General features: G+C 34.9%; 1 protein-coding gene across 2 annotated transcripts in view; it reads left to right on the top strand.

Annotated features, from left to right (window-relative positions):
* The window catches only part of LOC126745324 (probable cytochrome P450 6a23), a 66412-nt gene that overhangs the window by 5078 nt on the left and 35281 nt on the right, over window positions 1–26053 (top strand). For both annotated transcript variants that reach the window (XM_050453096.1, XM_050453095.1), the window contains 3 exons: window positions 21536–21807; window positions 21862–22037; window positions 22088–22249. In XM_050453096.1, the coding sequence (XP_050309053.1) occupies window positions 21536–21807; window positions 21862–22037; window positions 22088–22249 (610 nt within the window). The remainder of the gene's footprint in view (window positions 1–21535; window positions 21808–21861; window positions 22038–22087; window positions 22250–26053) is intronic.

The following is a 26053-nucleotide window of genomic DNA, read 5'->3' as shown; positions in this document are numbered from 1 at the left end:
TGCTACCTTTTGGCCGCTTTATAAAGCTCCCGCCACTGTTGCCGGCCTTCACTGTAAAGGCTGCTTTTCTGTCACTGCCTTTCATACCTGCGCCATCGCCATCTACATCCATGTCCATTAACTTGCTCTTAATGGAATCTGCACTGATAGAAATTCCCGCATGCTCTATCGCTATTAACATTGGTGCATACCTTTCTGGTAATCCGGCCAATAATAACGATCCGACCTATTCGTCGTCGATGCTAAACCCCGTCTTTCTGAGTTTCTGAGAAGTTTCAATCACCTGGTTGATGTAACTTTCCATTGAATTACAACTTTCTAACCTCAATGATATTAAATGCCTAAGCAAACTGATTTTTCTTGTAAAACCTGCATCAGCATAAAGTTTTCCTAACTTTTCCCAAACTTCCTGGCATGTTGTCGCACACTTTATGTGCAAATATAAAGAAGGGTCTATAGTTAAAATCAATTTGGCTTTTGCTTTCGCAATGGTGACAGAATCCGTTTCTGTGCCATCCAAACATTCACCTAAACCTTCGAGTACAAAATAATTCTCTAGGGCAAAATACCACTCTTCAAAGTTCTCGCGTCCGACAAGTTTTTGCACACTACTAAGATAATTTATCTCCATCTTGGAACAAACACCGTGTTTTCATTTTCGACTGACTGCTCGGTTTTCGCGACACGTTAAACTGACACTGAATAGACTAACTGAGTTTTAAGGCTCTAATCTATCCTAGGCACATGCCTGGGCCCATAACCTGTCAAAATAAATAGTGGAATAGGAAGACCGGCGAAAATAAAACACGCTTGTCATAGCTTCTGATGATTAACAACGACTGTTTATTCAACCAAATAGTAGAGACTACAACCTTTACACTCTTTAATAAAATATGAAGCTTTTTTTTTAATAAAATATGAGAAGATACTTTAAATCTGACGCCTAAATCTGATTATCTTAATTAAAAATACGGAATACGGGCATCAAATTTATCGAAAAAAGTAAGTTTTCTTCTTTCAACTCTATTACCATGTAGTGTAAAATCTAAGAAGTTTAGGGCCTATGTTCTTAGGATTTTTTTGTTTGATTTCTCCCAAGAAAAACGTCTAAAAGGCTGAATTAAAATAAACAAAATAAAAAATTAATATTTTTTCAAATAAAATAAAATAAAACTATGAAATATGATTTTTAGTTATCTATGAAATTTTAATTTTTTAAAAATACAAATATATTAAAAAATTTAAAAAAAAATGTGCAAATATATATACTCAAAATATGAACATTTGAGATAAAAAATTGATGATATTATTCAAATTCCGATTCATCGGAAGAAAAGTCTATTTCAAAGAAGTCACTTTTTTAATCGCGTGCCGTATTTTTTCTTACAAAAAATTTCTAAATTTTAAGAACCTCTGTCTAACAACTGACTGGAATGTTCTCTCTGGAGATATTGATATCGAATTCTCTTCTTTTATAAAAGTATTATTTAGTTTAGCATTTAAATCCATTCCTCTTAAGCCTATCAAATTTAAAAAACATAAACCTTAGACCACGATAGGCCTACGTATATCAGCTAAAAACATGCGCTCATTATCCCACCTAAAAAATTTTTTAGACAGCACTTTATATCTTAATTACGTAAAACTCTAAAGAAAAGTTTATCATAAGGCTATAAAGGCCGCCAAGGACATTTTATTATAATAGGAGGTTGACTAACTCCGGTAAACATTCCCCGGGGAGGGCCGGGGTAGAATAGCCCTCCGGTATGCTCTGCCTGTCGTAAAAGGCGACTAAAAGAGCAACCTCTTTGGTGGTAGATGTTGTCTACTTGCATCGCCCGGTTCAATACCACCACATAGGACTTAGGCGGCGTGAACTGGTTCCATGGAACTCACGTTTCGCCGCCATGTCGATGTGTCCGGTTTCCAAACGGGAAATGGAGTAGTAAAATTAATGCATGATGGCGCCCTCACGACCAAAACTTTCCGGAGGTAAACTAGCCTCCCATTCGGATCTCCGGGCGGAGGCTGGTCGGGGGGGTTCATTAGGCGGATTTAAAAGCCTAAAAATCAATTTCTGCAACATCAGAGGCCTAAACACCAATATTAATGCAGTACACCAACACCTGCAATCAAATAAACTAACATTCTGGCATTGGCAGAAACAAAGGTGAAACCTTCAACAACAAATGTTCACCTCATTTATCCTGGATACGATCTACACACCCGATTTCGACTAAACTTTGGATTGGCAGTATTTGTCAAGAGCGATTTGAGTTGCCAGCGGGAGGAAACGCTTGAACCTGCGGAATTCGACGTTATGTGGTTCAAAATAATAGCCAGTGGAGCCACGAAATTTATCTGTTGTATCTACAGACCACCAAGCGACACCCAATATAGGCGGCTCTTTTTGAACCTGGTTGATTGCATTAACCAACTGCAAGTTGACTACCCAAGCGCAGAAATCATCGTTATGGGTGATTTTAACGTTCACAATATCAACTGGCTGCGCTTCTGCAACAAGAACGACGATGAAGGACGAGAAGCTGAGCTATTTGCCACCATATGCGGGCTTACGCAGCTTGTGGAGGAACCTACCAGAATCCCCGACCGAGACGGCGAGTTCGCGAGTCTCCTAGATCTGGTCTTGGCTTCAGACCCTGACTCGTACACTGTATCAGTACAGGCCCCCCTAGGAACATCGGACCACAAATTGATAACAGTCTCTTGCCAGTTGGATGTTAAAACGCAGGATCCTCCGATGCCGCAGAAAGTATGGCACTATAAATCAGCAGAGTGGAACCATCTTCGGGAATTTTATCGCTCATTCCCTTGGAAAGAAGTCTGCTTTAGAACCAATAACATCTCAGAATGTGCAAACCAAATTACAGAGACGACCTTGGCAGGAATGGAAGCTTATATCCCTTTTTCTACTAAATGCAGATCAAACAACAAGCAATGGTTCAACCTGAATTGCAAAAAGGCAGTAAAGACTAAAAACGCAGCATATCGCAAATGGCGTCAACATCCTTCCACCGAAAATTGGAGGAACTTTTTAACCTCCAGAAATAGCTGCAAGCGAATTATTGATGAATGCAAAGAGAGTCACAACAACAGGATCAAAAACAAACTGCTAAACTGCCCAAATGGAACAAGATCTTTCTGGTCGGTATCGAAAGCCGTTAGTCAAGGATTTGCTTTTTCGGTCGGCCTTGCCACCCCTAACAGCAGAGAATGGTTCTATCGCGGTAACAGCAAGGGAAAAAGCGAACTTACTGGGTAAACTCTTCGCGTCTAATTCTACTCTGCACTCGCAAGGCAAAACACCGCCATATTTGCCAAGAGTGAATTCATCGATGGGAGAAATTTCGTTTCCCCAACGAATTATAAATAAAATTCTTAAAAGCGTAGACACCAACAAAGCTTCTGGACCCGATGGAATTCCAGCCCTAGTACTAAAACGTTGTGCAGACGAATTGACTCCTCCCTTATGTAGACTGTTCACGGCATCGTATAAGCAGGGCTCATTTCCAACAAGCTGGAAAACTGCTCAAGTACCCAAAAAGGGAAAGAAGACGATGCCGTCCAATTACCGCCCGATTGCACTAGTTCCAGTAATATCGAAGATTATGGAGAAAGCAGTCAACCAACAACTGTTAAGATATCTGGAATCATCTGGACTAATCAGCGATTCTCAATACGGCTTCCGAAAGCTTAGATCCAGCGGCGATCTTCTGGCTTACGTCACACACTTGGGGGCGGAGGCCATGGAGAAGCACGGCGAGTCCCGCTCAGTCGCTCTTGACATTTCCAAGGCATTTGACAGAGTGTGGCATGAGGGACTACTAACCAAGCTCTCCTCAATTGGCATACAAAACTCATTATTGAATTGGATCAAAAGTTTTCTTGAACAACGAACAATCCAAGTAGCCGTCGATGGACACCTCTCCTACAAATTTAACATTAACGCTGGAGTCCCTCAAGGATGCATTCTATCCTCCACCCTTTTCTTGATATATATCAACGATTTGCTAGAAACCACTGTCAATCCATTCTACAGCTTTGCGGCCGATAGCACACTTATTTCCACATTTAAGTCCGCCAAACCAACGACAGCCGCAACTTCTCAGAATCTTAGGCAGCAACAAGTAGCTTCAACCAACAACGATATTAGAGCAATCTTGGAGTGGGGCGATAACAATCTGGTCAATTTTAACGCTAAAAAAACGCAGGCTGCAGTTTTTACGATGAAAACTAACCTTGGTGGCCCGGAGCTGGTCATGGCAGGGAAAACATTGCCAATGAAATCATCTTTACATCTTCTAGGAGTCGAAGTCACCAACAGTGTGTCCTGGCATGACCACGTTGCAGAGATCGCCAGGGCAGCCTCCAAAAAACTCGGAGTGCTTTTCAAAACGAAAAAACTGTATATACCAGAACAGCTGCTGACTCTTTATAAGGCTCAAATACGCCCTTCCCTCGATTATTGCTCGCATGTCTGGAGCTCTGCACCCAAGCATAGTTTAAAGCTGCTAGATTCTATACAGAAGAGAGCTATTCGTCTTATCGACAAACCAGAACTGACAAAGAGTCTGGATAGTCTGGAGCACAGGAGAAAGGTGGCTGATCTCTGTTTATTCTACCGTTATTATCACGGTAAGTGCTCTTCTGAGCTGGCAGGCCTGATCCCACCCAGAACTGTCCCGGCAAGAAGGACGCGTCTAGCAGTTGCGGCTCATCAACATCGAGTCCACCTGACTACCCCAAGGACATCGCTGTATCGGGACTCATTCATCTGGAGAACATCTTCTTTGTGGAACGGGCTTCCACCTCACATATTTCCCGACGCATACAACCTGCAGCGATTCAAGATAAATGCCCACAAATATCTTCGCGCAAGCACTACTCCAAGAGTGACATAGGACTTTCCTCTTGTGCTTGTGTTTACCATAAAAAAAAAAACTTGTTAAAGAAACATGGTCTATTGTAAATGATTTAAGAAATAAGGCTTCCACATCTAACAACATCTCTACTTCACCGAACAGCCTAAACGATTACTTTGTAAATGTGGCTAAACATTTAACGAGTACCATGAGCCAAAATGCGCGTTTGTGTTCGGGCATTAATTTCAATAAATTTTTATTTAGTTTCTCCTTTCGATCAAAAAGTCGTTTTCAGCGGCTGGAAGCTTAGTAATTACAACATTTTGAGGTTGTAATTTTTTTGCAAGGCACATCAGTGATTCTTCATTACCATCATTGTAACTTGTTTTAAAAAACAAATTTTTGGACCCTCTTTTTACTGTAACCACTTTCATATCCTTTATTAAAATTTGAGCGTTGTTTTTATTCATTTTTTGTATTTGGTAATTAGAAATATGAACCGGCCATGTCCTAAAATCATTGTGAGTCATTGTTTTAAGTACAGGTTGCGTCTTTGATGCAAATTGAACACAATCGCAAAAATCTTTAAAATCGTAAACATACTTTTTTTCTCTTAGTTTTTTTTTCAACCAGATGGTGAAAAGCATCCGCAGCCATAAAAGTATGACCCTTTTCAAAATACCAAAAAGATATGGTCTCAGCATTTATCTCGGTACTATTAAATCGATTAGATAAGAAAACAGACACCAGTTTTTGTTCTGTGACTGGCAGTTATCACACCATATAACAATGTTCTTATAATCTCTGGCATATTTGGTAAAAAAGGCATTGTAGGTGCTGATTATATCCTCCTTTTTGCGACCTGACACGGCCTCATGCCAAACCGTAGCGAAGGGAGGTTTATTTTGACAAAATTTTCCCACAGGTACAAAGCTCTCATGAAAAGCGATTAATCGAGGTGTAAAAATTACTTCTTTGTACATATCCAGCCTCGGAAGCATGATAACCTTCTGCAAATCAACAGCAACATGTAACTCGTTTTCTTTATTTGCGCTTTTTTCGCTTTCCTTATATAATTTTCGCGCTTGAGATGCGTTTTTAATATGAACTGCGTATTTCTGGCAATTTGCACAATCAGGAGATTCTTCATTAGAATGTGTTTTTTTGTGTATTTTGTTCTCGGCACACATTTCACATTCCTCATGATCAAGATGTGTAAACGATATGTTCAGTACGTTAGTCACAATATGTCGATAGGTAGGGTAGCTGCCTATCATCCCTGACGTTGGATCCATAAATTGCTGTAAACCTTTTATGCATAGCTGTGATGCTTAAATCGCTCGGTAAGTAAATTTTGTTTGGAGCATGCTCCTACGATAATGTGAAATCGTAGGACAAAAGGATTCTTGTGTTCTTTTATTTGGTCAACATTTACTGTTTTCTTATGGTTGTTGTGTGTTCCTCTTTTGTCCTGAGGGGGAGATAAGACGAGTTTTAAGTGTGACTGTGTGATTTGTTTGTAAATTATTCATAGTGGGTAATGTTTTTGAAATAAAGTTCTTGAATGTACTTAATTCGAATAAGGTATTATTTTAAAAGTTTATTTTCTGTATTTTATTTGGTAAAAGTTTTATAAACCGAAAAATTTGATATTTTTGACGTTATTAAATTGTATTTAATTGTACTTACTGCACTTTTTGTAGCTTTTACAATTTTTTATAAATAAAAAATATTTGGATTTAATTCTGTTTTAAATTAAATTTGAAATAGATTTATTGGTCACAGTTCAGAGTATAATGTAGTTGACTACCCCTCTAGATAGTCTCATTTTATGATTTTAAAATGTGATTTCATAAGTAAACTTTTTGTAACTATTATAATTACCTGTTTTAATTTTATGCTTTTAGATTATATAGATTGCAAAATTCGGTAAACCAAGAAACATTTAATATAAATAAATTAATAAGTAATCAGACCTAAATTTTTTTTCCAAAATGTATGTGAAATAATGAAAATAGGTATGGGGTTAAAAAAAAAACTTCTGCTAATCATAGGCTTTTATAATTTGCTATTTATTAAAACAGTTATAAAAAATAGAGATATGTAGGTATATACAAAAAACTATAGTAGGTATATACATTTATTGCATATTGCATATTAACTTACAAGTACAAATGATCATTAATACAATTTGTAGATATAAACAATTCAGGTTTACAATTTAAAACGTTTTTAATATGCTCAGCCTGTTCTTTATCGGGTTTTTTGTTGTTTGATGTTGGTTTCCTTTTTTTTTTGGTGGAACAAAATCGCAATTGGTGCTCAATATTCTTATTTGACGCCTCAAAAGTGTTACCCTTGCTTTGAAAAGTTACATATGCATATTTTGCAAAAAGAACAAGTTAATTTGCAACAACTTAAGTTTGAATGTTTTAAAATCAGATATTTTTGGCCCTTATTACTGGAAAGTTCCCAAACATTATTATTGTTAACAGTGTAGTTAAAAGTACTTTGAAGTGCTAGTTTATGTCTTTTAACAATTTCCCTATTGTAAATAGTATTTTTTCCTTTAGTCAACTTTATAATTCTCTCCACATTTTTATTTTTAATATACCGCAAAACTGCATGTAACCGTTTATCAAGCCTTCTCATTTTTTTATGATTTAAATAGAAATACTTGATTACTTTATGCATAGATTCAAGTCTCATATTTGTGTTAATTCCTGTTGATTTTCTAAAGCAATGTGCCCACTGTTTAGTGTTTTTTAAATAATTTGACTAAAAGTAAGATCCAAAGATTTTTGTATCATCATCATCCATTTATTGCCGAAACCAATTTTTTCTCAAATTCTACCTCATCCATTTCTGATTGCAGTACTTTCAATATCTGGTATATTTCTGATCATTTATCCTTAGACCTAATTTTGCTCAAATTTGTTTGCCATGCTCTATCAACATGCCATGAGCAGAACAAATTATATCTTACTTGTCTTATTATACTACACCAGGCTTTATAAAGAGACTCTGCTAAATCGGACATGAATGTTCTAATTCATTTATTTTACCAACCCTTGTCATAAAAGTTTTAAAAAAGACATGGTACACATAAGTGTCTTTTCTGTTTGAGAACATGAAAGCAACCGGCATACCTTACCCAAAATCATCAATAATCATTACAGTAGACATTTCAAAATCATAGTTATTTGAACCATGTGTGCTATCAACTGCAATGACATTGTTACCAAATTTTTTAAGCATTAATTCTTGAAAATAATTCATTATAATTAAACAAAAGTCCATTTTCTGAAATCTTCAGAATCTTCACCTTGCTTCTTATAAAACAACACCATATTTTCATGGGGCGGCTTAGACTGACATTCCCTTACCCAGACATCTACCGAAAGCGCGTCATTTGGATGCCTCTTCCCATATTTGGCTTCTATATTATACTTGACTTTATTGTTGTCCATCTTACATCTTTAGTGTTGTTATTAAAGTTTTTAAAGTTTTTTTTGTTGGGCTCAAGAGCTTACATCACTATTAATAAATCTGCTGAGCTTGTATTCGATTTCCTGGCAAGTGGCCTTCTTAAAAAATGTTTATTAGGCAGTTTGTGTTTTTGTTTATGTAAACATCGCCTTTAAAAAATAAAGTTAAAAATAGTTGTCTCGCGGAGTCCGTTTTATAATCATTACATTTTATCGATTAATTTCGTTCTTTAAATAAATAGCTTAAATAAATTAATCTTGGTGTTTTCATTGCGTCCTGAATCCTGTATATTCCAACAGGTTATGGGCCCAGGAGCGCAAAACACTTGATTTAATTTATTTTTAAGTTTGTTTAGTCATGCTGTTGCGTCGTTAAAAAATATAATGGTGAGTAACGAAAGTACAATAATCGGTTCGGCAGTTGATAAACTAAAAGGGCGTGAAAATTATTCGGTGTGGAAGTTCCAAATGAGTGCGTTATTAAAGTTAGACGGACTTTGGAACTGTGTTACTGGAGAATGGGCTGCAGATGCTGATAGTGCGGCTAAAGCGCGACGTGAGGAGGAAGCCTTGTCAAAAATAATTCTTTCTCTGGATAAGTCGACGTTTCCGCACGTGATGTAAGCCGAAAACGCTAAGGATGTATGGAGTGCCCTTGAAAAGGCGTTTGAACACAAAGGGTTGCATCGAAGACCTAGACTGCTCCGAAGTTTAGGCTCCATAAGGCTAGAAAACTTTAGCACTATGGAGAGCTACGTAAATGAAGTAATGGCTCTTTCCCAGCAACTGATCTCCATTGGGAAACCATTGAATGATGAATTATTAGGAGTTATAATGTTGCAGAGACTGACTGAAGAGTACGAGCCTATGGTTATGGCCCTTGAAACTTCGGGTGTAGATATAACCTCGGACTTTGTAAAGACGAAATTACTTCAGGACAAAAAGTGGCAAAATGGCAAACTAAACGGGGACAGTGCTTTAGTTTCCAGGAAATTTAGCAAATTCCCATGGTGCTGGAGCTATAAGCAGAAAGAACATTATAAAAATCAATGTCCTGCTCAAAATAAAAAGGACCCGGCTCAATCCTCAAATCCTACCAAAAATAAGGATCATCGAGGAGGGAAGAGTTTATTTGCTGCTGCTCTGGGTGTTAATATAAAGGGCTCGTCATGGTACGTGGACAGTGGTGCGTCATCTCACATGACAGGGAATCGTGGTCTGCTAAAGGACATTACCGATTTGCACTCAGGACAGGAAATAATTGTGGCAAATGACTCGAAACTGTGTGTCAGTGGTACCGGTAAAAGTGTCGTGAAACTAGAGCAAGATGGCAGAGAAATGGACATACAAGGAGTTAAATGTGTTCCAGAACTTTCTGTAAATTTGTTATCTGCGAACTCTATGGTTTCGAAGAAATACTGTGTTTATTTTGACTCCGAGGGATGCAAAATAGTTGACTAGGAGAGTGAGGAGCCAGTAACTACGGCGACAAATGTTGATGGCATTTATAAACTGGATGTTGTGCCGGATTATGTCAACGTCGCAAGTACCTTAAATTCACAGATGCTGTGGCATAGGAGATTGGGACATCTCAACCATTATAGCATGAAATTGCTACAAAATGGATTGGCAGCAGGTATTTCTTATTCCGAAAAACAGGTTTCGGAATACTGTGAAAGTTGTCTTAAGGGCAAACAAGCAAGAAAACCGTTTCCCTATAAAAAGGACAAAGAGGTTGTGCCACATAAACTAGACCTTATCCACTCAGATCTTGTGGGACCTATGGAAGTTAAATCTTTTGGTGGTAAAAAATATATATACACCCTAATAGATGATAACACTAGAAAAATATTTTGTTATTTTCTAAGTACAAAAGATGAGGTTCCAGAAAAATTTAAGGAGTTTTGCTGTATGGTGGAAAATCAAGTAGAACGAAAAATAAAATTTTTAAGGACGGATAATGGCAGTGAATACTGTAACGAAAAATTACAAAAATTCTTGCGTGATCGTGGAATTAAGCATGAATTGACAGTGCCGTACAGTCCTCAACAGAATAGCGTGGCAGAACGCTATAATCGCTCCATACTTGAGAAAGTTCGTTCCATGCTGATGGATTCTAATAGTCCAAAACAAATGTGGGCGGAGGCAGCCAATAAAGCGGTATATTTGTTGAATCTTTCTCCAACGAAGAAACTACCTGGATCTACGCCAGCAGAAAAATGGACTGGCAAGAAGATTGATATAAGCCACCTTAGGATCTTTGGGTGTAGGGCTTATGTTCACATACCAGATGTCAAACGGAGGAAACTAGATGCTAAGAGCAAGGAATACATCTTTGTGGGTTATTGTGAAAATAGTGTTGGATACCGTCTTTTGGATCCAAGTAACCATCATGTAAAAATAGCCAGAGATGTTGTATTTTTAGAAGACTCAATGCCAGATCGTGCTGGTTTGGATGCTCAAACTTTACAAGAGACTTTAAGGGTGATAACACCACCAGAGGCTCTTGACGAAGCTGTAGAGAGTAATACTTCCAGTACTACCAGTACAACTGATGAGTTCGAGACATCGTCAGAGCGTACAGAATCATCAGATGAAGTGAATAGTGAAGTGTCAGTGAGTGAACGTGAAACCCCGTGAAACCCCCTGAAAAAAAGCAGTGATCTGTGAAAACCCCGAGGAACCTAGATATCCGTGTAGAATAAGACGTCAGCCTGAAAGGTATGGTGATTGTATTACTAATGATGATATTGTTGATTTTGCAATGATAACTTTGTCAAATGATCTAGAGCCAACAACTGTTTCTGAAGCATTGTCAAGTACCAGAAGTTCTGAATGGCGACAAGCTATTAAAAATGAATTAGATGCTTTTAACGCTAACAATGCTTGGGAATTGGTTGACAAACCTCACAATAAAAACATTGTTAAAAATAAATGGGTTTTTAAAATCAAACATAATGAAAATGGGGAAATTGTTAAGTACAAAGCTAGGCTAGTTGCTAAGGGCTTCACCCAAAAATATGGTGTTGATTACCTTGAAACTTTTTCACCTGTCATTAGATTTAGTAATTTGAGGTTATTGTTGACTATGGCAGTAAAATTAGATTTAGAAGCCGATCATTAGACAGACGTATTGACTGACAGACGGCTCAAGAGCTTACATCACTATTAATAAATCTGCTGAGCTTGTATTCGATTTCCTGGCAAGTGGCCTTCTTAAAAAATGTTAATTAGGCAGTTTGTATTTTTGTTTCTGTAAGCATCGCCTTTAAAAAATAAAGTTAAAAGTAGTTGTCTCACGGAGCCCGTTTTATAATCATTACATTTTATCAATTAATTTCGTTCTTTAAATAAATAGCTTAAATAAATTAATCTTGGTGTTTTCATTGCGTCCTGAATCCTGTATATTCCAACATTTAGAAGTTATTAGGTCAATACGTTACGAGATGTTCTCCAATCTTATCTCGATTTATTTCCAAGACCCTATATAAATAAAATTAAATTCAATTATTTAATTCAAATTCATCCTAACAATTTTTTTACCTTTGATCAGATAAACCACTAACTAGCTTTGCAGCAATTTCATTTTTCATTCTGCTTGAAAGTCTAATATGCTCTAACTCCGCCTTATGGTTATAATGTGTTTTAATCCAATGTATACTACATTTATTTGACTTATATACAACTTTAATTTGGCTGGTACATGTAAAGTTTAATTTACAAGTACCCTGACTTTTTAAATTTCTTTGTCGATGCTCTTTAATTGTTACTTTGTTAATATTGCTTCGGTTGCATTTATAATAAATAATTTCAGTATTTTCACCCTTATTCCTTTTTGCTGAAATAACATAATTGCACTGGTATTGCTCTTCCATTGAGGTTTTCCATTCTGCAAATTCTAAAATAAATTATAGATTATTATTCTTACTGTACATAGGTACATTAAAATTTTAATTTTACCTTTTTTACTTGTAAAAAAAAGGTCTTCAGTTTCAAATAACATATTATTGTGTTCTGTTCTAAGATGAATTACTAAATCTTCAATTCGTTGAAATGAGGAATTACAGGCGCTCTCCATGCATTTACTATACCAAACTGCTTTATCATAAGAAACTGCAGAGGCTTTTAACTTGTGTACATTTTTTATATGTTTGTTGATATTTGATTGACTAGAAAATAATTTGTCACAATATTTGCATACTACACCCATAATACTGTCAAGTTTTTAAAACCAATACGAAAATTAGAACAATATTGAAAACACGGAACATAAAATTTAAAAGCACAAAACACTGTTCAGCGAAAATATAAGATTAAACGACTTACCTGTAAGGAAGTTCAATCTGTATTATATGAAGAGCCACGTCCTTATATAGAACACTAGGTAGTAACGGTTTCAGTTGCTACACTACGCACTGTAAAATAAAAGATAAGAGAAAACTACCTGTCCTAACCCAGACCCTTCACTCTAGGGATCCTCATTACGTTGAAGTGCTAGTAATGAAAAAATTTTTTGGGGACTGGGAAACCTTTTGGGAGAGCTGCTCTATATAAGGACGTGGCTCTTCATGTAATACAGATTGAACTTTCTTACAGGTAAGTCGTTTAATCTTATATTATATTTCATAGCCACGTCCTTATATAGAATACTAGGTAGATGTTTAAAGTAACGAAAGTAAACAATTTTTCCCTTTGTAATAAAATTTTCAATAAATACAAGAATATATGTAAGTGTATTAAACTACAAACCACAAGATAAAGTCTTTAACAAAATTTTAACGAAATGTAAGGAAAATTTTACATAATAAACTCTAACAGCCAAAAGAAAGTATTACGTAATAAAAGGCTAATAATAACAAAAAATATAATAATTCTTCATAATAATAATCAAATATCGAAAATAACAGCATTTCATCCTTATAACACAACATATAAGGTTCATATCTAAAGAGTCAAAATTCTCTTTCCATAAGATTCCTCATTACACATAGGTCTGCAATAAAATTTTGCAAAAGTACCTGAATTAGGTGTCCACCCAGCCGTCTTTATAATAGTTTCAATATCAATACCACTTAAGAAACCTGCCGAGGTGAAAGCATGTCTAGTGCTATAACTAGAAAAAATTGACGTGTCTATACCGGATGAACTTAAAACTGATTTAATCCACCTTGCCAAAGTTTGATTAAATGCTTTCTGATATGGTTTTTTAATTGTTATAAATAAACCTATAATATCACCTCTTAAAGATTCAGTTAATTTTTATATATTTTTCTAAAGTTAACGCAACGCAAAGTTCTGGTTTCTCCATAAACCTAGGAATCTCTAAAACTGGCTGAGGGCGATTAGGAACTGAAGTTTTTAAAAAAGCGTGTATTGATGTTTTAAAAAAGTCGTCAACTTCAATAATGTTAATAGCAGCAATTGTTTGTACTCTATGAGAAGTAACTAGGGCAATTAAAGTTATCAGTTTAAGAGTAAGTTGCTTAAAAGTAAGTGTCTCTAAAGGGTATAACTTAGCCAAAAAATCTAATACTATGTTAGGATCCCAAGTCTGGTTATATTTAGGGAAAACAGGCCTTAGCCTAAAAACTCCTTTAAAAAATCTTTTCAGTATGCCATCCTTGTCTGCATTATTAAAAAAAATTTTCAGTGCAGATCTATGGCAATTTAAGAAATTATAAGACGCGCAATTTAAGGAATTTGCGAATTCTTCATTTAAAAACGTTAAGATATTGTTTAAACATGGTTCAAATATTGGAAACTCTTTAAGCTTACAAAAATTCCACCATTTTGTGAATGATGAATTGTACTGTTTCATAGTATTCTCGCTAAGAGAATTTAAAATAATCGGAATATGTTCTATATCTATTTTCCTTTGCATATAGGCTTGGCGGATAATCTCCCGACAACCAGGGTAATTCTGCTCCATAAGGGGTGGCTCTGTCTACAAGGAGATAAGATAAGATTAGGGCTCGGTTTGAAATATATTGGTTCTGAAATTAATAGTCTCAGAAATAGGGGATACCAATACTGAGTTTCCCAGTCAGGTAACACCACAATACCTTCAGCTTTGTCATCATAAATTTTTATTAACATCCTTCCAACAAGTGGAAGGGGAGGAAAAGCATAAAAGGACAAAGAGGACCAAGAAACAGAGAAAGCATCTACTACACAAGATGCCGGATCTGGTTTCCAGAAGAAATATATATCACATTTGTGGTTTAAATAAGAAGCAAATAAGTCTACCTTTGGTAATCCAAAACTAGCAACAATATTATTAAATGCGTTATTGTTTAAACAATATTCTGTTTCGATATTTTTAATTCGTGACTCTCTATCAGCAATTACATTCTCTTTTGATGCAATATACGAAGCTTTCACCCAAATATTTCTATCTTGACACCACTCCCAAAACTGTTTTGTTAATAAATGAAGATGAGAATACTTCGAACTACCCATTCTATTAATAACATCATCACATAACATCATCGTCGCGTATACATCACTGTCTCGCGACGAGTGAACAAGTACACACGTATTAATTTTGCTCCGTCTTTTCGTGAGTCTTCGGGTATTAATTTGGCGTTTTTGAACACTTTTTCTTCAAACATTGTAACCGGTAAAATACCCCTTTTTATTTATTGTGGAAAAAAAAACCGTAGAAGCTTATTTTTGTTTGTTTCGAATATGCCTGCAGCCCATTGTTCCATATGTGCTGGTAACGTCAGTCGGACAAACCCAGGCATCTCCTGCCAAGGTCAATGCGATCGACAATATCACCTTAAATGCATGAAATTACCATCGGCTTTCGGAGATTTACAACCAGACTCCGGCATCGTTTGGCGATGTAAAGACTGCACTACCAAAACTGACCGCTCTACGGGGGACACCTCAAAAGTTTTGCGGGAGCTTGTTGAAAAGGTTAATACGGTAATGTCTGATTTGGCTGCCTTCAGATCCGTTCAGTCGGGATTTACTGAATCGCTTACTTTTTTTGGAGCAAAGATCGATGACTTTACCAGTCAAATGGAGAACGTAAAAAAATTATCTAAAACGATAAATGAAATGCAGCAGGAAATTTCCGAAATTCGTAAAGAGTCTTTGCACTTAAGAACGGAAATCGAAGTGCTACAACAAGAGAGTCGTAAAAATAATATTGAACTCTGCGGCGTCCCAGAAAAAAGGAATGAGAATAAAGTATCAATGGTAAAAAAAATAAGCTCCATTGTTGGAACCATAATTCATGATGATGATATAGCCGCTTCTCATAGAGTTGCTCGTTTTAACAAGGGGTCGGATACCAGCAATAATTATCCTAAAAACGTCATAGTAAAGTTTTTCTCCGTGTCGAAGAGAAACGAATTTTTAAGTGCAGTTAAGTTAGGTCGAAACCGTGGTTTGAAGGCTTCTGACTTGGGATTTGAGCAGGAAACTAGGTTGTTTGTCAACGAACATCTCTCCCCATATTTCAAGCAGCTGCACAGAAGGGCTCGGGAGTTTTGCAAAATGTCAAACTATACATATTGCTGGATTAAGGATTCGAAGATCTTCATTAAAAAAGAGGATAATTTTAGGGCTTTTCATGTCTCCAATGAACAAGTTTTGTCGTCTTTGAGTACTTAATCCCTTTTCTTCTTATGTTTAAATACTTTAGTCTATCTCCTATGTATAATCTCTATTTAAATGTCTGTATGCACTGAATTTTCAATTTATTACCAAAATACCAGAGGACTTAGAACAAAAACTGTTGATTTTTACCAATCTATGTGTGCTGCTCAATTTGACTGTGTATCAATAACTGAAGCCTGATGTGCTGAGCTCGGAGTTATTTCCTCCTGGCTACAATGTTTTTAGATTGAACTCAATAACTCTAGTGAGTGGAAAAAGTGATGGTGGCGGAGTAATGCTTATAGCTGTGCGCGATATTCATTGTGCCGAACTCATACCAAGATTATGTAACACCAATAATATAATTGAAGATATATGGGTCAGTGTCGTCTTAAATGAAGGTAATAAATTGTTAATTTATACTGTCCATGTCCCACCTCACGCATCTTCGAATAACTATAAACATTTCATGTCAAAAGTAGAGTCTGTACTAAGTAACAAAATTAATGGGAAAGTTTTATTGCTAGGTGATTTTAACTTGCCTAATTTATCCTGGTCGCGTAATAACAAACTAAATTCTGATAACGCCACTGACCCATGTAGCAAATGCTTTACTGATTTTTACTTCCTTAATGGTTTAAAACAATTTAATTATATTTTGAATTCAAGGAATAGAATTTTAGATTTAGTTGTAGGTACTAATTCTTTAATAACCGAGGTACTTAAATGTAATTACCCATTAGTGCCTGAGGACAGTCATCATATGTCGTTGGAGGTAAATATTAAGTTAAATTATGAAAAAAAAGTCGTGTGTAATTCTTATCAAAAGGTAAATTTCATTAGGGCAAATTATGCAGTTAGTAATGAAAAAATTCGTTCTCTTCAGTGGAAGGATTTATTTTTATCTCGTGATGTAGATAACAACATCGAATGTTTTTACGCAGAACTGAGTAATATTGTAAATTCTGAAATATCAAAAATAAAAATTAAAAAGCGCCAATATCCTTTATGGTTTTCTAAGCACACTATTAATTTAATAAAGAATAAAGTGCAGGTGCACAGAGACGGGAAAAAATACAAGTTACAGTCTGACTACGATATTTTCTCAAATTTACGTAAAACTGTAAAACTAAATATTAGTAAAGACTATAAAGTTTACATTACTAAAACAGAGGAAAATATTAAGCATGACACAAAGTATTTTTGGTCGTTTATTAATAATAAAAGGAATACAAAAAATTTGCCGTTAAAAATAACCTTTAATGATCAATATGCTATGAATAACTCTGACATTTGTGAACTTTTCTCAAAGTTTTTTAGCAGTATTTTTGAACCATCTAATACTCCATCATTAATTGATGTTGTCCAATCAAAAGAATGTTTTACTGTTGATCATGTTCGAGAAAACGATATTAGAGAAGCATTATGCTTTATGAATCCCAAAAAGGGTCCTGGGCCAGACGGATGTCCCTCAATATTTCTGAAATCATGTCCTAATCTTTGTGAGCCTCTATATTTATTGTATAATCAATGTATTTCAACTGGTTAATACCCTAAGCTTTGGAAAGTGGCCCAAATTGTGCCTATTTTTAAATCAGGAGATAAAAGCGCTATCTATAACTATAGACCGATTTCTCTCTTGAGCCATTTTGGGAAACTGTTTGAGTCTCTTATTTTGGATCAATTATTTTTTATTGTTAGGGGATCGATTGACTTAAACCAACACGGCTTTTTTAAAAAAAGATCGGCACTGACTAACCTTGTGCCTTACGTTCAACTCATATCTGAGAATATGGAGCGAGGTTCTGAGACTTGTACAGTGTACACCGATTTCTCTAAAGCTTTCGAATTAAAATCTCAAAAACTATTAATTCGGCTGCTGATTACTTTACTTTACAGTACGATTTATCTAATTTTATGAATTACTGTACTTTGAATAGACTTTTTGTCAATTTGGATAAATGTAATTGTATTTTGTTTTCTAAAAGGCCTGTTCCTCTGCAAGTTCAATGTGATCTTTACCTAAATAATGTTAAGCTTAAATATTTGGATTATATTAAGGATCTTGGGGTGACATTGGATCCTAGGCTTTTGTTTGAAAAGCATTTTGAAAATATTGTACAAAAGGCTCTTAAAAATCTTGGATTTGTTTTTCGAGCAACAAAAGGATTTAGCAACATAAATTCCTTAACAATTTTATTCAATAGTATAGTAAGACCTGTACTGGAATACGCAACAACAGTTTGGAATCCAATGTACGCCAATTATATTGGCCGACTAGAGAGTGTGCAGCGCAAATTTGTTAACACTTTAAATTATAGGTTTAACAGACGACGGCATTTCTTTAGTTATGATGATAATTTAAAATTTTATAATATGCAATCGTTGGAGGTCGGAAGAAGAAATTTTGATTTAATATTTATATACAAGGCCGTAAACAACTTTATTGATTCTTCATCTGTTTTAGAAAAACTCAATTATAACATCAATCCTTACATCCTTCGTAATAGACAAACTTTTGTAGTATCCAGGTATTTTTCCAATTACTTATCGAATTCTCCAATTATTAGATGTACCCGTATGTATAATAGTTTGGAGTTAAACCATCCTAATATTGACTTTTTTTTGAGCTTTGATGCCTTTAAACGACACCTAAGACGGCTTCCTGATTAAACTACATAAGTAATTCTTTCTAGATTGTGATGAAATTTTAAGAATTAATTCTCTGTAGTTGTAAGTATTATTATATAGAACTTGTTTACTAATTTGTATTTGTGATATAACGTGCTTTCTTATTATTGGACAGCTGTGCCTGTCTGTTAGAAAGCCTTGACTGTAAATAAATAAATAAATAAGAGAAATAACCGTTTTATTATCGCTCCTCAACAAAATATCGCAATTAGAGGTTTCTTTGGCAAAACTTTGTACAGCTAAAAAAATGTTAATTCTTAAAAATTAAAAAATGCTGCTGTTAATTCTAGAAAATTTATATGTCTATTTTTCTGAGAATGGTCCCAAAACTCCTGAGCATACTTTTCCTCGCAGGCAGCACCCCACCCGTAAGTAGAGGCATCTGCAAAAATTTCGATTGAGAAATTATTATGATGCATCTTATTTCCAGATAAATAGATATTTTTTCGCCACCATCTTAAATCTTAACGACATTCTTTATTTAATGAAGTAAAATAATTAAAATTTTGACCTGATTTGCGTAAAGCTTCGGATTTTAATTTTTCTAATCGTTTTGTATTTAACCATCCTGTTGTAAAAGCAGGACAAATAGACACTAAATATCCGATTAACCTTGCTAGGTCACGTATTTTAACCCTTTTAGATTTTTTAATTGATTTAATATTAGCTAAGGATTTTTTAATCTTATCATTGGGCAAAAATATCTTTAATTTACAACTGTCCAAATCAAAACCTAAAAATTTACATTTTTGGGAAGGTACAGATTGAGATTTATTTAAATTTATGTGAAAACCTAAATCAGAAAGTAAGTTAGAAGTTATATTGAAATTTTCTCTACATTCTTTTTCTGAAGTATCAATTATTAAAAAATCATCTAAATAATTTACTTAAGTCAACCCTCTAGATCGCAAGAAAGACATAATAGGTTTAAACAATTTACAAAATACGTATGGCGCTGTGGATAAACCAAAAGGTAGACAGGTGAATTGAAATAAATCATCTTTAAATTTAAATCTTAAGTATTTACGACTCGACTTAGCAATAGGAATGTAATAATACGCTAAAAGACGCGTATTATTATATTCCTACGATATCGATACTCCGTATCGATCGAATCGAATCGATACCGGCCATGAAAGAATTTTCAGATATTAAGTTTTTAACATTTTTTAAATTTTCTAAGTTAAAATGTTCAGTGAAAACAAATTTATTAAATTTCTTTAAATTTAAAACAAAACGGAAATCTCCATTAGGTTTGGGAACTAAAAAATATGGTGATAAAAATTCACCTTTTTTATGACTACAGTTGTCAATAGCCCCCAACATATTAAGGCGATTAATACTGGCCTCTAATCGAGTAACCTCTTTACTAGAGAACCCAGCAGGTAAAATTTTACCCTGATGCGGCCTTGAGTTCAAAGGTATAGAGTATCCCTGAACCCATTTAAAATTGTGGAGAGTAATTTTTGCCATTTATTATGAAACAATCTTATTCTACCAGCAATAGGAATTGGATTTACCTGACCTAACACCTGTTTCGATTGTTGTAATTGTATTTCCTAACTTACTCCGACTCGTACTTTCCTACTCCTATTATGTCCGACTCGTGGTAGTATCTCCTCTTCGGATTCTGATGTCTGTATTCCGGCATGTCCCCCTTCTTCTTGAAACGATTTCTCGAAAACGGGCGCTTGAAGTTTAAATTACTGCGAGAAGTAGTGCGTTGTTCCAATTTCTTTTGGTCCATCTTCTGCCATTGCAAACCCAATTTGAAAGAATTTTTCTTTAATTCATTGACTGCTCTAGATCTTTCATTAAAATCTTCGCCGAACAGCCAACAGTCGTTTTTGCTTCATTAGCAACCTTTAAAGCGACCGGATCTCCAATTAAGGGGTAAATTTGATGTTTTCTGTGCATGGATAGTAGAAATTGGACCTCAGACAATACCTTTGCTACATCGACCAGGTTTTTACTAAACTCTCTAGGGTTAATTATACTGTCATCTTTAATTAGAGAATCCACCATGTAACCCAATAGACCTAAACCTTTTCCCAGCTTAGTTTGTAATCCTGCCAAAAAATTGTCTTTTTTGGCATCCATATTGCTTAAAACTGATGTAATTTCCGGGTTTATTTTTGGTGCGTCAAAGATCTGGCAGTTTTCCGGGATTTTAATCTTTGAAAGATCCTCTCTAACCCCCTTTTCAAAGCCCTTTAAGATGTATGTTGACCATTCTTTTGAAGGATCTACACCCAGTATGTCGTCATAATTTTTCTCAATTTGAACCACAACTGTTTGACCTACTCTGCCGGTATCTTCTTTATCTGATTCATCGGAAGACGATAAATCAGAAATAATACGCCAATAAAACAGGTATATTTATTAAGTTCGTGGATATAACTCGTGTCACTGATATTGTAAGGTTATTAACCAAAGGCGGGAAAAAGTAAACTCAAAGTTCAAGTATCATATATCAGCGTCTATTAAAGGTTACGCGTTTCGATAGGTCTGATGATGCCTTAATGCGGCGAAACGCGTAACCTTTAATAGACGCTGATTTATGAGAGTTGGACTTTGAGTTTACTTTTTTCCCTCCTTTGGTCATATTCTTAAGTCTCTTTGAGAGTAATGGATGATTATTTTGAATTGTAAGGTTATTGTTTATTATGATTAAAACTATGCCAATAATAAAAATATACTCAATAACACTGAACCAGACTTTCAAACTTTAGTTTTGACATTAAAAATTGAACTTCTATGACGAGCAAACATTTTGCGTGCATGTGTAGATGTAAGATATAACCTATATCTTACATACACGATATTTAATATAATATAATCGTTAATAGATTGACCTTGTTTCAGATGAAAAACTTATTCCCTTTAATAGAAAAAGTAAATAAAAGATTGACAAATTACCTGAAACAAAACTTAAATATTTCTTTGGAGACACAAAAACTTTGCAGACGATACACTTTGGAGAACGTGGCTTTGTCGGCATTCGGTATTGAGGGTCGAAATTTTAAAAATGAGGAGAGCGAGTTTATGAAATTGGCTAATTCGTTTATAGCCCCTGGAACGTTCGCCTTATCCATGTTTCAAATGTTTCCGATTTTAAGTAATTTGGTATCGTTAAAGTATGTACATGTCTTTAATGGCCTTAAAATGTATATTACAGACAAATTTTACAGAGTGATTCCAAAAGAAGTTGAGGCAGCATTAATAAAAATAATCAAAGAAGTTTTGGAAATAAGGAGGCATAATAATACTTCGGTAAATGACTATTTGCAATTTATCGCAGATTTGAGTCAAAAACAGAAATTCGACTATAACGAAATTGCTGGTCATGCGGCTACTTTTTTTGAAGGTAAGTTGAATCAATCTTTAATCAATTTAGTATTCAAAAAGTGGTTTTAGATGGTTATGAAACATCAGCATTAGTAATGAGTTATATTTTGTACAATTTGGCCATGAATCAAGAGGCCCAAGAAAAAATTAGAGCTGAAATCAGAAATGTTGGTAGCAAAATCTCTTATGAAGATCTTGGAGAGATGAAATATTTAAATGCTTGTATTTCTGGTAGGTATTATGTTCACTAAAGAAAATCGTTGGCTATATGTCGGAAAGTGTGAATGCAGCATAATTTTCTTAGCGAGAATATATAATATAAATCACTACATTTGAATTTTGAACTGCATAAGAGAAGTGCAAAAGATTTTAAAAAGTCGAGAAACACTTTAGTGAAAACTGAGTCTTTCTAAAGTGAACTTCGCCTTTTACTCCTAATTCTATTTTTTTGTTGGAAGAAATAAAAGGTATTATTATTATTATTATTATTATAAAATAAAAAAACTATTTTAGTAATCAAAAAGAAATAAAAATGATGATCATGGAGTCAGGCTTCAAAACGAAACATTGAATGTTAAATTTGATTCATTTAACGTCATTTTAACTAAAAAAAAAAAAATCTATGGGTTTAAAAAATATATTTTAGCTACATTTGTAGCGCGTAACTCGGTTTAAACCAATTTATTTCCAACCCGTGTGAGTCATACCTACTATCCAACCACAAAAAAATTACTAAGTCCAGACAAGCAAATTTTATTTTAAAAGATTCAGAGATTTGGTGGCCGCCAGCTTTTAGACAGTGGAGAAGGTAGTGGGAGAAATTTTAATAAGAGCGCCACTTGATTTAAATATTTTACACCAAACCCTGATATATTATGATGGTAATATAAGCCCCCCCTTAATCAAAAAAATGATGACCTATATTTATGCTTGTACCTAGATCCTAAAAGCTGAAAATAAATTGGGAAAACTCAAATAACAATCCATAGGTCCACCAGATTGATATAATCATCCAAGAATTTACATAGTCACTTCCATTTATATAAAAAATTAAATTCCACTGAGATATTTAAATTTAGATAATTATTCAAAATATAATACTGTAGTAATTTTAAATAAATAAAAAATTGATAAAAAAATTAAGAGTTACTTGAGGTATGCTTAAAGCGAGGAATTAGTAAAAAAACAAATCCGCACTGAACTACTGTTCAAGGAGAAAATCCAAAACGTGATCACGTGTTGTTTACAAGAAGTATATGCTTGGAGCCTAATTCACAATACCTCACTGGTCCTAAATACCTTTTACAAACTCTAGTCAAGTCACATTAATCTAAATTAAACTTTTAAATAGTAAGGTTCGAATTTGAAAGCCTATTAATGGTATGTTGGTGCAATAAAACCTATTAACCAACAACCAACACTATGACTAAATATGTTATTTGTAGCAAATAGCCGATCCCTTACAAGGTGATACAGGCTCAATGTCAAAATCAATTATGTCGATGCTCGACTCAAATGAAAACCCTCAGGTTAATGTCAATAGACTTAGCAAGAACCTCTTAACATTTTTGTTTTACATAAAAGAAAATAAACCCATAAAATTCAAATTAATGAATCAACCCCCAACCCTAAATTAAACCGTTCAATAAGAGAAAAATAAAATAAAATGTGCAAAAAAACTTGCGTGTCCTCTAATCTCTTGTGTATTTTGGCTAAGGTAGCTTAACTCGACAGCTCTGGAACCAGTCAGCTACAACCAGGGTAACGACCGAAGTCGATTTCAGGCAAGTTCCAATCCAAAATCGCAGAGCCACAGTACAATACTCAGTCCAGGCTTTGTTGAGGCTCACTTCAGCCGGTTGCCAACAGTGTTGGGATGACCAGAAGAAACCAGAGAATAGTAAGAGACCAGAGAATAGGGGAGAGAATGAGAAAAAGGAGAGAGAAGGAGAGGGGCCTCTAAAATAGAGGACAAAAAAAATTAGTAAAATAAACACACAATCAATTCTATGGCAATTAACAACATGTTGCTACATACCTAAGGTGGTGAGCGAGGCCTAGAGTCTTGTTTTGTGGTTAGAAAATTTCAAAATCCCATAAATGGTGTGGGAGCAGCCGACCAAATCCAAAAATATCAGGTCAATCCGAAATCCTCTCGGCTACAACTTCCCACTAGACGTTCATCAAATTAAACCCCAAAAGTTGGGAGGAATATTTTTCCATTCAACCGAATTACCGGCAAGATAAACTTAGATTTTCCTTAAAACCACAAAATGTCGACTGTTCTTTCTGATAACGGGATGGCTACAGGCTGGACAAGGAACTATTAACTGACCAGACAGTGACAGGTGTCACTGGCAGTGAACCTGTCACTCTCTCTCTTCGACACGATCTGACCCTGCCTAATGGTGCAAACTACGCGGAACCTCACTCTATCAAAATAGAAATTCCGCAATACCACAGCAAAATGATACTGCTCGGATACTAAAACATGGAAAACTAACAACATTTTCCCAACGGGGCTACCAGCAACGTCATTACTGTCAATCAGCATAGTCATTACTGTCAATCACAGTCACTGTCAATCGGCTAGTAGGGTTAGAAACAAGATGTCAAGGCGCGTTTATTTACTAAAACTTAACTTGAGGAATTGAAGGGAAATATAGCAAGCAAAGGATACCTTGCCCAACATGACTCCGCTATAGAAGAAAGTATTTGTAAGTTTTCCTACAATAACGGATCACCATCTAAAAGGTCTTATTTACTTCACTCATAACGCAATCTAGGGTTGAGCAAAATTTCACTACCTGTGAATCATTCACTGTGAATAAAAAATCACATTCACGACTTAATGACAACTTAAAAATAAACTGTGAAATGTCAAAATGTGAATGAGAAAGGCGTGTTCACATTCAGACAAACGAATGCGCGTTGAAATTTGAAAAACCGAAAGAAGTAATTTATTCATCAGCGATTAGCCATCGTTAAACAGACTATCTGACTCCCATCGTCTATCCGTCTCTCTCGTCTGTGGGGAAAAACGAGAGAACAGTTATTTTTTATAAATTATTTTTATTGTACATATATTATATTTTATATTGTCATGCTTATTTAGTTTCTTTTTACTGGATTTTTATTATGATAGAATATTTTAATTTATCTATTTCCGCGGAAGGTCGAATATTAAAATATGTTTGTTTTTATCATTATTTTAAAGTTTTAAAGACAATTATTTCTTATTAAGAAATCGTGATATTAGCTTTAAAAATGTCTATGAAAATATATTCTTTTCAAATGTGACAACAATGAATCATTGTTGTCATTGTCAATGATATTGTCTCCAATTTTTATTTACTTTAGGCCCCCTTAATATTTGTATCTGGATATGAACTATCCTTAACAAAATAAACACAGAATAGTAATACTTTTCTTATTATTATGCGAATTCACTGCCATGATATTAAAAACTGCACGATAAGCAAACTCGCCAACCGGCCCTCAATCGTGAATTCACGTTCACAGGTTATATTCACAGTGAATAGAAAATCGCGTTAACAGTTATACCTGTGAATTCAAATTCACGACTTAGCTCAAGCCTAGCGCAATCTGTGGCACAACAGCACCCTCCAGAAGTCCCTCCATACCCCAGACATATACCGGCCTCATAGAAACTATTGACAAATAATCAAAGGTCAGAAAGTTCCCAACACCAGGTACATGAATAGGGACTAAGGAAACATAATACAACTAACTCCACCGAGGTGTGCTGACAGGATAGGGTAGGTAAATACATTCCTAGAAATAATCAAACCCCAAAAGCCTAAAGAAAGAAATAAATTGCATTACTATCAAACCCCAAATTCCATTTATAAAACTATAAATCACACAACCCTTTCAAGCCGATACCAAAACCCATAAACTTTTGCCCGAATTTATATGAAATCCCATGTTACATGCTTAGGGCAAAATCTGCATGTAACACATTTTCTTAAGCAATGTATTAATTATAGTAAATTATTCGTTGGAGATTATCTG

This window comes from Anthonomus grandis, chromosome 15 (genome assembly GCF_022605725.1).
Source record: "Anthonomus grandis grandis chromosome 15, icAntGran1.3, whole genome shotgun sequence".
NCBI classification, from domain to species: Eukaryota; Metazoa; Arthropoda; class Insecta; order Coleoptera; family Curculionidae; genus Anthonomus; species Anthonomus grandis.
This window is presented reverse-complemented; position numbering and strand designations above follow the sequence as displayed.